General features: G+C 39.8%; 1 protein-coding gene across 3 annotated transcripts in view; it reads left to right on the plus strand.

The window, feature by feature from the left end:
• C6 (complement C6) overlaps positions 1-17,901 on the plus strand; it is an 85,495-nt gene that overhangs the window by 13,361 nt on the left and 54,233 nt on the right. For all 3 annotated transcript variants that reach the window (XM_010816782.4, XM_010816783.3, NM_001045979.1), the window contains 4 exon segments: positions 2,586-2,748; positions 4,771-4,927; positions 6,267-6,411; positions 13,399-13,540. In XM_010816782.4, coding sequence (XP_010815084.2) covers positions 2,606-2,748; positions 4,771-4,927; positions 6,267-6,411; positions 13,399-13,540 — 587 coding nt within the window. In that variant the 5' untranslated portion in view covers positions 2,586-2,605.

The following is a 17,901-nucleotide window of genomic DNA, read 5'->3' on the forward strand; positions in this document are numbered from 1 at the left end:
GACACCACCCTTATGGCAGAAAATGAAGAAGAATTAAAAAGCCTCTTGATGAAAGTGAAAGTGGAGAGTGAAAAAGTTGGCTTAAAGCTCAACATTCAGAAAACTAAGATCATGGCATCCAGTCCCATTACTTCACGGCAAATAGATGGGAAAACAGTGGAAACAGTGACAGACTTTATTTTTGGGGGGCTCCAAAATCACTGCAGATGGTGACTGCAGCTGTGAAATTAAAAGATGCTTGCTCCTTGGAAGAAAAGCTATGACCAACCTAGACAGTATATTAAAATGCAGAGACATGACTTTGCTAAGAAAGTTCCATCTAGTCAAAGCTATGGTTTTTCCAGTAGTCATGTATGGATGTGGGAATTGGACTATAAAGAAAGCTGAGCACCAAAGAATGGATGCTTTTGAACTGTGGTGTTGGAGAAGACTCTTGAGAGTCCCTTAGCCTGCAAGGAGATCCAACCAGTCCATCCTAAAGGAAATCAGTCCTGAATATTCACTGGAGGGAGTGATATTGAAGCTGAAACTCCAATACTTTGGCCACCTGATGTAAAGAACTGACTCATTTGAAAAGACCCTGATGCTGGGAAAGATTGAAGGCAGGAGGAGAAAGGGACAACAGAGGATGAGATGGCTGGATGGCATCACCGACTCAATGGACAAGAGTTTGGGTAAACTCCAGGAGTTGGTGATGGACAGGGAGGCCTGGCGTGCTGCAGTCCATGGGTTTGCAAAGAGTCAGACACGACTGAGCAACTGAACTGATACTGATAACTGTTGACACCTAGCTTGGAGAATTTCGAGCATTACCTTACTAGCATGTGACATGAGTGCAATTGTGTTGTAGTTTGAACATTCTTTGACATTGCTCTTCTTTGAGATTGGAATGAGAATTGGCCTTTTCCAGTCCTGTGGCCACTGCTGAGTTTTCCAAATTTGCTGGCATATTGAGTGCATGTTTTGTTAGAGATACAAAAATCAAAATGGCAGTATTAGGGGGCAAGTATGGTTTTGCTAACTCCATCCATTAACTCACAGATCCTCAAGGCTGCACAGCACATGGGGAACTACTGATCCAAGTTTTCTCCGGCATTTAGCCACATCTGAGCAAACCCTCTTGTGGTCTGGGTGGTGAAGTTCCAAGCATGTAGATTAGTATTACTAGAAATCGAATGAAAGGATACATCTCATCTAAGAATGTGGAGTCTGGGGCTTACTTGTCATGTAGCTTCAACCTTATGTACCTGCTAAAGCCTCAGCCTCATCATCCCTAAAATTAGGAAGTTTAACCTAAAGGTTTCAAAGACCCTTTCCAGCTCTAACTTCTCTGAGTCTAAAAGTAGAGATAATGGGACAATGAACTCTTTAGCAAGCTATTAATACCAAGATGCCAGGAAACTAAACAGAGCTTCAGAAAGAAAGGTTCCAAAGTCCTTCCCCAGTCCCAGAAAGGTATGAAAAACTGAAAGGAAGTACTAGGTAATACTTGAGGGTATTGTCTGCACAAAATAAGTAATTATCTTAAAAAGTGTAAGATCATATAAAAAATTCCATTTGGAAATGGATGTGATACAAATATTTACTACACACTTTGATTGGTTCTTTTCCTTTACAGGGTTTGTTTTCATTCTTCTAAGTGATATGATCTCCTCTTTGTAGAATTTTGTCTTTATTTAAATTAGCAACATTATTTAGAATTTCTTCTACACAGTGCTGGTAATGTCCTCAGTTTAACAACATGAGAACTGAAGGATCATCCTCTCTATCACATTTCCAAAATAAATGGTGGTTTTCACACTGGATTACATACATTTTAGGGCTGGTTTAGGGAATTGGAGGCTAGTTTATGCCCACTGACTTCAGCCTGGCTGGCCAGTGGCAGCTTCATTTTTATTCTGTATTGGAGTTCTACATAGATTTCTTTTTTTTTTAAGTTTCACTGCTTAAAAAAAGGTTGACTTTCCTGACTGGGTTTGAACTACACCATACTAACTAATTGTACATTATGATATACCTTCATTCAATGAACACTTACTGATGCCTGTTCTTTACCCAGCCAATGTGATAGATGTTGAGTGGTAAGATGACTGGGATTTGGTACTGACTCTTAGTCTTGTGAGCCACTTGGGCTTCCCTAGTGGCTCAGATGGTAAAGCGTCTGTCTGCAATGCAGGAGACCCGGGTTCGATCCCTGGGTTGGGAAGATCTCCTGGAGAAGGAAATGGCAGCCCACTCCAGTATTCTTGCCTGGAAAATCCCATGGACCGTGGAGCCTGGTAGGCTACCGTCCATAGGGTCGCAAAGAGTCGGACACGACTGAGCGACTTCACTTTCACTTTGTCTTGTAGCCTATCACTCACAGTTCAGAGAAACTTAACTAGTACTGGGATTTTGAACTATGGGAATGTCCACCCTAAAAGTCTTTAGAAATAGGATTTATACTCATAAGGTTGTGAATTTATACGTGTTGACTTAAGGAAGGCAAGATGTTTTCAAAGATCATATTTGAGGCTGTAACCGAGAATGATTTGTTAAGTTTTACCCCATGAATGTTTGATATGTATTACATCATTTCTTTTCAGGATCTGGAGGCCCTCCAGGCATGGCCAGACACTCCGTCTTGTATTTTATCCTGCTGAGTGCTCTAATTGACAAGAGCCAAGCCTGTTTCTGTGATCATTACCCATGGAGTCAGTGGTCCAGCTGCTCAAAAACCTGCAATTCTGGAACCCAGACCAGACAGAGGTGGGTGTGGGCTTTGTAGCTTTTCTATGTGCCCTGGGAAACCTCAAGGACAGAATTAGCAAAATCAAAAAGTGCCACACTAAGCAATGGGAAAGAAAATATATCTGCAAGTATAATTTTTGCAGAGTACAATCTGCAAAAATTTTTTTACTTTTAAAAAAAACTCATGAATTTGGGTGGAATTTGATGTCTTTTCCACGTAAGGTTAAAGTGGAGTCTACTTTTGTTCTCTCCATAAAATTGAAGCATTTTAAAGAAATTCAATTAAGAATCTGTGCAATATTTTCAGTTGACTATTTAATTTACTTAGAATCACAACTTGGGTTTTTTTTTTTTTTTTCAATCAGCACATAACTCTGCTTGCCTACAGTTAGTGAGTTAATTATAGAGAATTTTCTACTCATTAAACTGAGTCTAACAGGACCTCAATTGAGCAGCACTGCTAGCTATTAGCTCGATTGTTGGCATGGACAAGAAGGCAAGAAAACTGTGTTTTACTTGGTAACATTTAATAATTCAGTCTTTTCATTAATTCAGATTATTCCTCCCCCATAGTTTCTTTAAATCTGTTAGATATTTCTGTTCCATGAAGACGCTCACGTGACTTGGAAGAAAAAAGGCATATACTTAATGTGTTTTTAACTGTTATGGAACTTTTTAGAGATCTAATTTAGAAAACTATTTTTACATATGTAGTGTGAGTCTCATTAAAATCACCACCTGATGGCCTCAATAAACCATCTACTCCGGATGTAAGAACAGATTTGTTCGTAATACTTCCCTACTCAAGAGTCCCTTAGTAGCTCACTACTGCTGCTGCTGCTGCTAAGTCGCTCAGTCGTGCCCGACTCTTAGCGACCCCATGGACTGCAGCCTGCTAGGCTCCTCGGTCCATGGGATTTTCCAGGCAAGAGTACTGGAGTAGCTCACTACTGCCTGCCAAATAAAGTACCATAATAAAAGTTCATCCCTCTCGATTATGCTCTTCTCAGGTGCATCCCACAAACTCCTCCATGGACATATCATACTCCTTCCCTGCTAATCTGTGCACAAGCTGTTTCCTCTGAACACCCTTCCCTTTGTTGCCTGGAAAACTCACGTGGATTTTTCAAAACGTATCTCTCATGTCACTTTCTCCTTTCATCTTTAGCCCCACAGAGCTCTGGCTCTATCTCAATCATTGTACTTACCACATTGCATTGTCATCTTTTAAGCAATTAGCAGAAACTTTCTTCTTTCTTTTTCTTCCAATCCCTCCCAGGAATTCCATCACGGCAGGCTTCATAGACGTGTAGCCTGTGCATTCACACAGGACCCCACTCGGAGAAGGGCTGTGGTTTGGCTTCATGCTCTGCCTCCTCTCTTTGGAAATTCTTAAGAATTTATGAATATGTGTTGCTGTTCAGTCTCTCAGTCATGTCTGATTCTTTGTGACCCCATGAACAGTAGCCCGCCAGGTTTCCCTGTGCTTCACTATCTCCCAGAGTTTGCTCAAACTCATGTCCATTGAGTCGGTGATGCCATCGAAACATCTCATCCTCTGTCATCCCCTTCTCCTCCTACCTTCAATCTTTCCCAGCATCAGGGTCTTTTCCAACGAGTTGGCTCTTCACATTTAGGTGGCCAAAGTATTGGAGCTTCACTTTCAGCCTCAGTCCTTCTAATGAATATTCAGGATTGATATCCCTTAGGATTGACTGGTTTCATCTCTTTGCAGTCCAAGGGACTCTTAAGAGTTCTCTAGCACCACAGTTTGAAAGCATCAATTCTTTGGTGCTTAGCCTTCTTTGAACATGTGACCCCCCCCCCCACTTTTATTTTGCTTTGTGCCCCACAAATTATGGACCCAGTCTTGAGTTCCATTAAGTGGTAAAAACTGTACATATGGTGGACTGCTTGATTTTCCACGAAAACCTCTTTCCTTTTATTCACTATAATTGATGCTCAATGAATATTTTTCTTATGGGGCTGGAGCCACAGTAAAGACACTCATTCTAAGCAGCTTTCTCCTCCTTATTATAGACGGATTGTTACAGATAAGTACTATTTTGAAAACTTTTGTGGCCAGCTTTGTACCAAGCAGGAGTCCAGAGAATGTAACTGGCAAACTTGCCCTATCAATTGCCGCCTGGGAGATTATGGACCCTGGTCAGACTGCGACCCTTGTGTTCAAAAACGGGTAAGTGAAATGTGGGTATATTCAGGAAATCAGAATCATAAATTCTCAAATTCCCTGACAAACTCAACAATCATAGAAATGATGAATTACTTTAATTTCTGGAAATAAATTGTCCCAGCTTCCACTGAGGGAAATATTTTAGGGGGAGGCAGGATTCATTTGACATGCTTTATTGGCATGTGAATACCAAAAAAAAGTTCTGCCTGCCACCCCCCAAACCCTGAGGATTGGTATTGCACTCACCCAGCTCTGATTTCCACTGCCTCTGCCCTGTGAGAGCTCACAAAGCAAAAACAGGTGCTAAAAAATGTGCAGTTCAGTCCAAGATTTAAAATCAGACAGAAATGAGGTACATTAATTAAAATGACTCCTTGCCCTTTCTTTAACTGCCCCCTGCTAAGGGAAAGTCCCTCGATTTGTTTATTGTTCCCAGCTGCAATATTTACCTACCTCAAATTCATTCCAGGTAGGGCACTGGCCCGGGTGAATCCCAGTCAGGGTAGGTGCTAAGCATTCAGACATTAGGGAAGTAAAAGGAATTGACCCAATACAAGGAAAGCACCCACTATCTCACAGAGATAGTTAGGTTCCTTTGCACACATCATCTTATTCAAACTTCACATCACATTGTTTTTCTACCCATTTTACAGATGAGGAAGTTATAGCTCATTAGGGGTTAAGTAATTTACCCAAGCACACATCACTAATGAATAGAAAGCTACGTATTGAACTTGGATTTTTCTGACTTTAAAGTCAGTACTTTTGAATCCTATTCTATTTCTATCCTTCCCTGACTCTTTGATTTACTACTGACCATTTAAAACCTTTCAAAGTGTGGAAAATGTGCCAGCTTTGGTTTCCACAGTGACTTTCTCATACAAAAGCCCGCCCCCATCAATCCTTTCACATTTATCACTTCACACTATCTTTGAGGAATAAAAGGGCTACTGTTACGACCTGGAAGATTTATTGCACTCAGGACATGCTCAGTAAATATTTGTGCATTTGATTTTGATTCAATTTAGAATCCTATGATTTCAGAGTTAGAAATCTTCAGAAATTTGTTGTCCCACTTCCTCGTTTTACAGGTTGGAAAAACGAGACCCCAAAAGTATTGACTTCCCTAAGAAAACACAATAACGGAATTGGAAAAAAATCATTAGTAATTTAGCAAATGCCACTATAGGAAAAATCACTACTGTGACTGAGAAGCCCAGTTTTCTTAGATACTTTCTGGCTTCGACCCAGCCTCAGAGGTATTCACCTTTCTCTCCTTTCCTTTGAGTTCAAGGTTAGGTCCAGCCTCAGAGGTATTCACCTTTCTCTCCTTTCCTTTTAGTTCAAGGTTAGGTCCATCCTGCGCCCCAGTCAGTTTGGAGGACAACCATGTACGGAGCCTCTCATGACCTTTCAGCCGTGCATTCCATCCAAGCTCTGCAAAATTGAGGAGATTGACTGCAAGAATAAATTCCGCTGTGACAGTGGTAATGTACTTTTGAAAAATGTTCAGTCTTCACTAAAAATGACTAAAGTTATTCCAATTGACTCCCAGAGAAAGTCATGATAGAAAAGTCCCACCATATTTTAAGCCTAGGGAGACAGGGATGTTATGCTACCAATTACGTACTATTCATGTGTAAAATTACAGCTTTGAGGCTATAATCATCTTGACCACTTACCTGATTCCTTTGCTCATCAAGAACAAGTTCCCAGGTTCCTACACTGTTATGAAACAGGAGGAAGAGAATGAGGAGGAGGAAACAGAGGAGGAAGCAGATACTTTTAAAAATCGGCTATTAATAAGCACAACTGAAATAAGCAATTGAAAAGGAGTGATGCATTTTAAAATTTTAATATGGTTTATTAAGATAAGGATGTTAATGCTAAGATATTATGTAAAGGGGATGGTTAGAGATGATGTAACAAATTTTCTGGTACGGTCCATTGAATGATTCCAAAGATAATCACAAAAGAGGAGACTGCAAATGATTTAAACAATGGCAACATTCCCTTCAAGTTCAATTCTCATACAGATTCATACATTTTGATATTTAAGTATTGTTAGATTATAATCAAACCTTGAATATACTACTTAATCTATGTATTCTCTTGCTAATTAATAGCTTTCCAAAGCTCAGCATGTTGAACCATATAGGTCAGATTTCTGCAAACTTTTTCAGGAGAAGTCCAGGTGGTGAGTATTTTAGGCTTTGCAGGCCATACAGTCTATGTAGCAACTATTCAGCTCTGGAATCGTGGCATCAAAGCTGCCACGACTTGGCAGTATACAATAGACAGTATATTCAACAAATGAACATGACTATGTTCCAATAGCATTTTATTTACAAGAGCAAGTAGCAGGTCAGTTTTTGTCCATGGGCCATAGTTCACTGATTTCTTGTATAAATAGTCAATTTTAGTTAAAATAAAATTAGAGTTCTGATGAATAAAATCCAAATTATTTGCATACTCTAAAATACATTGAAAAGTAGAACTAGATGGAAGATTTCAAATTCCCATAGAAAACTGACCCCAGACTTGTACATAATGTTTCTCTTCTCTTACTCTTTGCTTCCTGCCTTCAGCTTTACCAATCTTTTCTGAAAGTCAGACAGGAAGGCTGGTTCCAGGGTTTTCTCTCTGTACCTCATCCCCAGAACGGGATGTGAGGGTGAGACATGGGTAGGGAGATATACATTATGCCTATGTAAATAAGGGGCTTCCCAGGTGACCTTAGTGGTAAAGAAACCACCTGCCAATGCCAGAGACACAAGAGATGTGGGTTCGATTCCTGAGTGGGGAAGATCCCCTGGAGGAGGAAACGGCAACTCACTCCAGTATTCTTGCTGGGAAAATTCTATGAACAGAGAAGACTGGCCGGCTACTGTCCATAGGGCCTCAAGGAGTCAGATGTGACTGAGCAACTGAGCAACCAACAACCAACTGGAAGCTAACAAGAGGCAAGAAGGATCTTCCCAGAGTTTTGGAGGGAGCATGGCCCTGCAGACATCTGGTTTAGACTTCTGCACTCCAGAACTAGGAGAGAAAAAGTTTCTGAATTTCCGTTTATAAATAAGGTCATGTCACATATTGACAAAACAGGGAATATGAGAAAAACCTTGATGGCAATGGCTAAGGGGATACAGACCTAAGCACTATATTCAGAATATTAAGATAAAAGTTTAAAACTGATGCACATCAATTTGAAGCTTGAAGGGTAGTTTCTAGAACAGATTACCAGGGAGAATTCTTATATTCAATAGATGATAAATTATGAAATTTATTATGAAAGAGTTTGTTTATGTCAAAAATATCCACAAGTCTGAGAAGTCTTTAGATATATCCATGTGCTATCAGTTCAAAATGAGTGATTTCAGGAAAGTTACTGGTATAGGCACAGCAATCTCTACTTCATCAGTAATACGTCCATAGCTAGTGATATAAACTGAACTATTGAAATGCATCTGTAATGGTTGATAAGCAGCTGCTACCCTGAGCTCTCTTAGTGACCTCTGCCCTACTGTCCAGATCCCTTCATCAGAAATTCCTAGATCTTCCCAGGATCCAACCATTAACTAGTTAATCTCTGGTACAAATATGGTTGGCATCCATTCTGACTGGGTAATGCCATGGGCTCTTGGTTGTTGAATATTCCACTGAAGATGATATACCACTGTACTCTCCTAAAAACATCCACTAATGCCACTCTCAAAGGAATAAAAGATTGGATGGACCATTATTTGTCTGACATATCAGGATGATGTAAGTCATCCTGACAAATATCAGGATGATATTTGGATCAGTTAACAACAGAAAAAAATCTCTATCTTTCCTTTCCACTCTCATGATTGCTCTTCAGAATCTTCCAAGGCTAATTGTATTATTTTGTTTTGTTTAGTTTTTTAAATATTTTCCATGGGTGCACTGTGTCCCTCCATTCTGAACCCTCCTCCCATCTCCCTCCCCACCCCACCCCTCTGGGTTGTCTCAGAGCACTGGCTTTGAGTGCCCTGCTTCATGCATCGAACTTGCACTGGTCATCTATTTTACATATGGTAATATACATGTTTCAATGCTATTCTCTCAAATTATCCCTTTAATGTATGCATGGATCTTTGAGAAGTACCCATGAGGCAAATCCCCATGCACTATGCCAACTCCTCTCAAAGTGCTAACTTTAACACAGAGATGAGAATTTGCAACTGGTTATAAAAATAATATACCATGTAGTAACATAAATCAATTCAAGTAAATAGGAAAATCATATATAATTCTAAATGACTACATAATTCCAGGTGTAAATATATACATGCATGTGTTGGCTAAAGCAAGCTGACTTCTACAAATTCTGTACTATTGAAATGTCCCTTCACCTCTGCCATTCCTTCTTTAGTATAGGATATATTTGTGGCTTACAAATCTTTCCCCTTCCTATTCCATTGTGTTTCCATGACCTGGAACCATTCTCAACTGTGTCCCATCAGTCCTATTTCACACTGCCACCCATTCCTAAACTTCGCTCAAGAGAAGTCCTCCTGCTTTCATCCCTACCCTTGCTAATGTTGTTGTTGCTGTTTAGCCACTAAGTCGTGTCCAACTCTGTGCAACCCATGAACTATAGCCTGCCAGGCTCTTCTGTCTGTAGGATTTTCCCAGCAAGAATGCAGGAGTGAGTTGCCATTTCCTTCTGCAGGGGATCTTGCCGACCCACGGATCAAACCTGAGTCTCCTGAATTAGCAGGTGAATTCTTTATCACTGAGCCACCAGGGAAGCCCACCCTTTTTAACAGAGACTCTATAATATCCCTAAAATTGTTAGCACAAGTTCACAGTGAAGTCAAACAAACCAAAATGTCAGAGTTTGGAACACAGAAAGGTTAACTGCAGAGCCATACAAGGAGATGAGTGGTTCAAGCCCTAAAAACCCCTGAGCTCCCTAAAACATTTCAGTAAAGCATTTTTAAAAGCCAGGTAAGGGAATGGGGTCACAGGATATGTGATCAGCTCATGCACAGTTCTCTGACTGGTTGGTGATGAGGTAACAGGGTTGTGTCACAGAGGTTAACTTTATCAGTCCTTAGGCTCCAGGAAGCCTGGGGCTATGTGTTCATGGTCATAAAGAGGTTAACATCTTCCATTTGGTAGGGGGTTTTCACACCTTTGAAACAACTCAGGACATGTGCATCAAATGTGTGTGTATATTCAGTAGGTACTTCAGAGAGGAGCTAAAGCAGAGGATACGAGAGAAGGCCAGCTGGGAAAGCCCCACAGGGTCCTGCTCCATTACAGAAGTATCAAATGAATAGACTTTCTTACATATCTGGTACCCTGATCACAAACCTAGGTTAATGAGAATTGTACCTTGCATGTGTATCCCTACCTCCATCTGATAAAATGGGAGTTTTAGAGTAAAATATAAAAAATCAGCTCTTGTTCAAGTTTATAAGTACTAGGTTCAGAACTTTTAAAAACTGTGAGATGTGTCATTTTTTTCTCCTTTAGGTAAAGCATCACTATTTCAAACTAAATTACCCATTCTGCACTGCTCTAGGAAAAGCAAACAAGAAAAACCAGAGATGTGTTATTTTTAAAAACTGGGTATCTTTCAGGTTATATCTTAGGACCGACAGGAATTCAATTCCCTCTATATTTTCAGTCTTGGGTGATTATGATGCTCGTACCTATAATAAGTGTCTTGTTATAAAATTTTGAATAATCAAAGGATGATTTAATTACTTTCATTATATTCCACCTTCTTACTGATGATTCCTCAGCTCAGTTCAGTTGCTCAGTCGTGTCCGACTCTTTGTGACCCCATGGATTGCAGCATGCCAGGCTTCCCTGTCCATCACCAACTCCCAGAGCTTGCTCAAACTCATATCCTGAGTCAGTGATGCCATCCAACCATCTCATCCTCTATCGTCCCCTTCTCCTCCCTCCTTCAATCTTTCCCAGCATCAGGGTCTTTTCCAATGCGCCAATTCTTCACATCAGGTGGCCAAAGTATTGGAGTTTCAGCTTCAGCATCAGTCCTTCCAATGAATACTCAGGGCTGATTTTCTTTAGGATGGATTGGTTTGATCTCCTTGCAGTCCAAGGGATTCCCAAGTCTTCTCCAACACCACAGTTCAAAAGCATCAATTCTCTGGTGCTCAGCTTTATTTATAGTCCAACTCTCACATCCATACATAACCACTGGAAAACCATAGCTTTGACTAGATGGGCCTTTGTTGACAAAGTAATGTCTCTGCTTTTGAATATGCTGTCTAGGTTGGTCATAGCTTTTCTTCCAAGGAGCAAATGTCTTTTAATTTCATGGCTGCAGTCACCATCTGCAGTGATTTTGGAGTCCAAGGAAATAAAGTCTGTCACTGTTTCCATTGTTTCCCCATCTATTTGCCATGAAGTGATGGGACTGGAGGCCATGATCTTAGTTTTTTGAATGCTGAGTTTTAAGCCAGCTTTTTCACTCTCCTCTTTCACTTACTTTCATCAAGAAGCTTTTTAGTTCCTCTTCACTTTCTGCCATAAGGGTAGTGTCATCTGCATATCTGAGGTTATGGTTATTCCTCCCGGCAATCTTTATCCCAGCTTGTGCTTCATCCAGTCCGGCATTGTGCATGATGTACTCTGCATATAAGTTAAATAAGCAGGGTGACAATATACAGCCTTGACGTACTCCTTTCCCTATTTGGAACCAGTCTGTTGTCCCATGTCCAGTTCTAACTGTTGCTTCCTGACCTGCATACAGATTTCTCAGGAGGCAGGTCAGGTGGTCTGGTATTCCCATCTCTTGAAGAATTTTCCACAGTTTGTTGTGATCTACACAGTCACATACTTTGGCCTAATCAATAAAGCAGAAGTAGATGTTTTTTTCTGGAATTCTCTTGCTTTTTCTATGATCCATTAAGATTATTAACCCCCCAAAAGTTGAAACTAAGTGCTTTCTGGGGAACTCTTTATTAGTAAAAAAAAAAAAAAAAATCAACAAAATATATAATTTCCTCAAGCACTTTAGTTGATCAAAATAGTCACTCATAGCTGTATTGAAATGTTGATCACAATTTAAGATAGGTAACGAGATGTGTGTGTATGCGTGAGGGTGCTCAGTCGCTCAGTCATGTCTGACTCGTTGCAACCCCATGGACTGTATAGCCCACCAGGCTCCTCTATCCATGGAATTTTCCAGACAAGATATTCCTGAGTAAAACATTCAATCACTGTTGATGAGACTTGTACAAAATGGTACAGATGCCAGCATTCCTGATTATATGCAAGAGACTGAGGAGCAGGAGACAGGCTATCTGTCATTGTAGACAGAGTGTTTCAATTTCAGTAATATACAGGCACACACTGTTTCCTAGGATCATTATGAAATTCAGCAAGTTTTAAAAGAAAGGGAATTATCTGAGTTGGTACTATTTTCTAAACTCACTCACATAAATTGCTATCTAACACTGTGGTATCCAGGAATTTAATGTGTCCAAAAAATAGATATAGTAAATTGTATGTAGTGAAACTCTTATTATGGTAATTATAACAGTAATCATATATAGTGAATATCTACAATAAAATATTTAATAATGTATAGTAAAGTAGGGGTTTCCCTGGTGACTCAGACAGTAAAGAATCTGCATGCAATGCAGGAGACACAGGTTCTATCCCTGGGTCAGGAATAACCACTGGAGAAAGGATTGGTAACCTACTCCAGTATTCTTGCCTAGAGGGCTACAGTCCATGGAGTTGCAGAGTCAGATACAACTTAGTGACTTACACTTTCACTTTTTTTTTTCACTTTTCAAAATAATTATTTATAGTAAAATATACTGATAGTAAGTGTGCAATTTGATTTTGACAAATATATACACCCATATAAATAACCCCGGATCAAGGTACAGAAAATCTCCATAAACCCCAAAAGTTCCTTGTTTCCTGTTTCTAGTTAATCCTTCTTGTTCTTTTTTTTTCTTTTTTTTTTAATCCTTCTTGTTCTTGAACATGAGATAAAAGACTCAGATGACATGACTCGTCTGTGTCCAGCTTCTTTCTCTCAATATAAAATTTTAGACATTAAGTCACGTTATGTGTACCAGTAGACGTGTGTGTGAAACTATAGTTTTTTAAAAATAAAAGCAGTGACCTTGAGTCTATTATCCTGAATTAAAATTCTGAGCCTCTTGTTAATTTTCTCCTACAGAACATGATTTATGCAGCAAGCTCACTGTAGTGGGAATGGGATTCTAGAGTTATTTCTTTAAGACAATCAGCTCAAGAGTGACTAAATAATTCTATCCAGACTCTTGCAATTCTAAACAAGAGAAAATATCAGTTTGTTATTCCATTTCCTTATTTCCTATCAAAAATAATGAAAACTGGCCCTCTACCTTCCCTTGAAATTTAAAGTAATCATGTTTCAAATCAATACTCTCTTCAATGACCATTACTTGTCAATATTACTATTTCTTGACCAGGTCGCTGCATTGCCAGCAAGTTGGAATGCAATGGAGAAAATGATTGTGGAGACAATTCAGATGAAAGGAATTGTGGAAGGAAAAAAACAGTATGTTCACGGAGCCATAATCCCATCCCTGGTGTACAGTTGATGGGCATGGGGTATGTAACATCTTTTTATCGTTTGGGAAGTAAAACCATTTCAAAACCAGAGCTGGAAGCAGCAATGAAGCAGTGAGACCCACCATTGTCCACATTCCTCATTAACCTCTTACTCCTTCCACTAGTCCTATCTGTCCCTGATACTTGGCTGCCAGGCTTAATGATAAAAATAATTATTTTTAATTTTTAGCTATTTAATAAATTAAAATGATAATTTCAGTTTAGCATTTCCACATTTAGTGCGTAGTAGACAATGTTATGAGTACTTCATAAACATAGTTTGTTTAAAGTCTTATGGCAGGTATTCTTTCCTTCCTGAGTTCCCTCAGGGCTCACCCGTTCACCCTTGGTGGTAGCTGCAATTGCTGATGATTGTGACATCCTTTGTTTACTGATATGGCAGGAAATATTCCATTTCTCAAATGGTTTTTAAGCATCATTCAATGACGGGTATTTTAAAAATCACCATTGTGCTTTGATCTTCTAAAACTTATTCACAATATTTCCCTATTACAATCTTATTTTAAAAAAACAAACAAACAAGCAGAAAAAGAAAAGAAAACAGGAGCTAAGCCTTAGTTGAAAGCATAAGAAAAACCAGTAAAGGTAATTTCTTGTACTCTCCTGTTCTCATGATAAATAATTCTCCCTTCAGTTTTTGGCCAGAAAGCAAATAGTATTATACAGGCTTTTATTGCTTTGTAGTGAGATTTTTAAAGTCTTTACTTGTACTGCCCGACTTGCATAAAAAGAAACCTTGAGGCACTAAAGACAAACAGCAGCAGTTGCAAATACAACCTCATTTGATTAGAATGAAAACTAGCAGCTGTAGAACCAAACTCAAGTATAGCAGAAAGTGGAAAAGTCATTAATCTGGAAGTAAGAGGAGCCCTGTTCTAGACCTGAAAGTGTTAGTCGCTCAGTTGTGTCCTGACTCTTTACAACTCCGTGGACTTTAGCCCGCCAGGCTCCTCTGTCCATGGGATTCTCCAGGCAAGAATACTGGAGTGGGTAGCCATTCCCTTCTCCAGGGGATCTTCCTGACCCTGGGATCGAATCTGGGTCTCCCGGATCTCAGGCAGATTCTTTACCATCTGAGCCACCACCTACTTCTGCATTAATTCACAATATTATGACCAAGTAAGTGAACATCTCTCAGCTGTAATTTCCCCATCTCTAAGTTGGATGGCTACAAACTGATTTGAGGTTGTCCTGAGAACTCCTAATTAGAGTTATTTCAACAAGAGTGTTTCACAGCATCTTCTTATCAAGGTACAGAAATGGTTTCCTTTTTTTCTTTTCTTTGGAAGAAAAGCTCAGCCAAAAACTCCCACTGATAATACCATTTTCCAATGTTCTGATTGATTCTGGGTAACATTACAAACTCACCTCTTGTTCAGTTGATCTAGACTCTCGAGTTACAGATGGGAAAGACCACATGCTATGTGTACTTTGGCAGAAGGACCATGTGGGACTCTGCCAACCAGAGCTGTTGTCCCAAGGATTCTCAGAAATGAGCAAAACCCGCTGGCTCAGGGACAGCCAGTCCTCTCCTCGCCTCCCCAGGGATTGAGAGTTCTGAGAGCTGCTTACTGGAATCTCTAATTTTCTGGCCTTAAAATCACGGCTTCTCTCCAACACATTTCTACCCCAAAAAAGAAGCTTCCTGAGTGACTGTCCTTCACTTTTAAATGGCATCTTTCCAATAAAGAATTTAACAAGACATTCCAACATTGCTACTTTGTCAGCATCAGTCACCAGGTCTGAAATCTGAAGCAAGAATCAGGCAATAATAGTGTGCTGTTTGTGTTCTCTCAGGCTCAGACAAGGTACAAATGCATACACACAGACGCACACACACACATGTAGAAATAAATACACAAACACACATGCATATTTATATACAGAAGTTCTAATGAAATTCAAAAAGTTATAAAATATAACATTAACAAATTAGATAATTAGATAAAACACTTTAGAAACCTAACATATTAAAAGCCACCATGTGTTTGAGACACCAAAATGTTTAAAATCAACTTAAATACCACAGAGGCGAGCAGAGAAAATAGAGCCAAAAACTGCTCCATAGCTGACTTCACTTCTAAAAGTCTCCTTGGGGTGCCCTAACAGAGCCATCTCCACAGAAGTCCTATCTTCAGCCTCTGCCAGCAGTGACTACCATCAGAGAGATTCCTCATGACCTAGGAGCCATTTTTCTCAAGCCCTTTCTTGTTTGTGATGAACTTATAAGTACACTGTATAAGGCAGTATAAGATCATCAGTTGTTTTTTCCTCATTGCTGCTGCTGCGGCTAAGTTGCTTCAGTCGTGTCCGACTCTGTGCGACCCCATAGACGGCAGCCCACCAGGCTCCCCTGTCCCTGGGATTCTCCAGGCAAGAACACTGGAGTGGGTTGCCATTTCCTTCTCCAATGCATGAAAGTGAAAAGTGAAAGTGAAGTCGCTCAGTCATGTCCAACTCTTAGCAACCCCATGGACTGCAGCCTACCAGGCTCCTCCATCCATGGGATTTTCCAGGCAAGAGTACTGGAGTGGGGTGCCACTGCCTTCTCCTTTTTCCTCATTGACCCCTCTTAAACCAGAAAGTGAGTCCTAAACACCTGTGTTAGTCATGCTAACTTAAGTACTTTGGAAAGTTTTTCCCAGACCAGCTCCTCTTACTTCCTCTCTCAAATGCCCACTGATACAAACTCAAATATGGATGAGAATTTGACTATGAGATATATCTTACAGGAAAGGTAAGAATCATTCTTTTTTTTATCAGTTTTACTGAGATTTGATTGACATGTGGGTTTTCCTATTATGTACATCTTTTATTCTCACACCATTGCCACACCACAACAATTTTGATGCCAGACATAGGCAGGGGGTTCCCCCCACCAAGCAATTGTCTGTGACACCAGGTGACTGCCCCATAATTTAATTGAATTTCAACCTTAGCTACCTGAAGATAGTATTAGATTCATAGGTTAAAGGCGCAGTCCTGCAAGACTGCCGCCACTCCCCCAGAATGTCAGATACTGATTCCAAGTTCAGGTTCGCATATGTGCTTCTGTCACATCGAGATTCCCATAAACTCCTCCTTGGGTTTGATTAATTTGCAAGAGCTACTCATAGAAACCAGTAAAACAATTTACTTAAATTTACTAGTTTGGTATGAAAGAATATGATAAAGGATACAGATGAACATCCTGTTGGGAGAGAGAGGTATGGCAAGGATGTGGAAGGGGCATGAGCTTCCATGCCTTGCTTGGGTACCACTCACCTGCACCTCCATGTGCTCACCGACCTGGAAGGTCTCTGAACCCCATACTTTTGGGATGTTTATGGAGTCTTCACTACATAGGCATAATCCATCAATACCTCTATTTTCAGCCCCTTTCCCCTTTCTGGAGAATGGAAGGTAGGGCTGAAAATTCTAAGCTTTGATTCATGGCATGATCTTTCTTGTGACCAGTACCCATCTAGGAGCCCACAAAGAATCACCTCATTGGAACAAAAGACACTTTTATCACTCAAGAAATTTCAAGGGGTTAGAAGCCTTGTGTCAAAAACTGGGGTCAAAGACCAAATATTAGAAAAAAAGATGCTCTTAGAGCTCTTACTACGTAAATTACACGGGTTTTGGGAGCTCTGTCCAAGAAATGGGCAGCAGACGCCATCATGGGTATTTTCTATTATCTCATCATTGGTTTCCCTGGTGGCTCAGTGGTAAAGAATCCACCTGCAAGGCAGGGGACGCAGGAGATGTGGGTTCAATCCCTGGGTTGAGGGATCCCTTGGAGGAGGGCATGGTAACCCACTCCAGTATTCTTGCCTGGAGAATTCCATGCGAAGAGGAGCCTGGTGGGCTACAGTCACACCAGGTGGTGGGTCTTTGTGGTGGGTCACAAAGAGTCAGACATGACTGAAGCAACTGAGCATGCACGCATTATCTCATCATATGTGATTCAGCAATACTAAATTTTTGACAAAAAACTTTTTTTAAAAGAATTAATTTAACAGATATTAATATCTATAAGAACTTGGAAAACAAGTAGCATTCTGGAGAAGTTCTTATCTACCACAAAACAGTTTCTTAAATACTTGATTTATACTAAGCTAATTAATCTCTCTGTGCTTCAATTTCCTCATTTGTAAATGTGTATAATAATTGTACCTATATCACATGGTTGTCATAAATATTAATTAAATATAATATTAATATCAAATACAGATCAAACAGTACTAGACACAGTAAACATTATGTAAGCATTTGTTAAACAGATTTTAAATATCATTATACTTATTAGTAAAAACAATAATAATAGATTACAATTCTATTAAAATATTACTATTTCA

The sequence above is a fragment of the Bos taurus genome, chromosome 20 (assembly GCF_002263795.3).
Source record: "Bos taurus isolate L1 Dominette 01449 registration number 42190680 breed Hereford chromosome 20, ARS-UCD2.0, whole genome shotgun sequence".
Taxonomy (NCBI): domain Eukaryota; kingdom Metazoa; phylum Chordata; class Mammalia; order Artiodactyla; family Bovidae; genus Bos; species Bos taurus.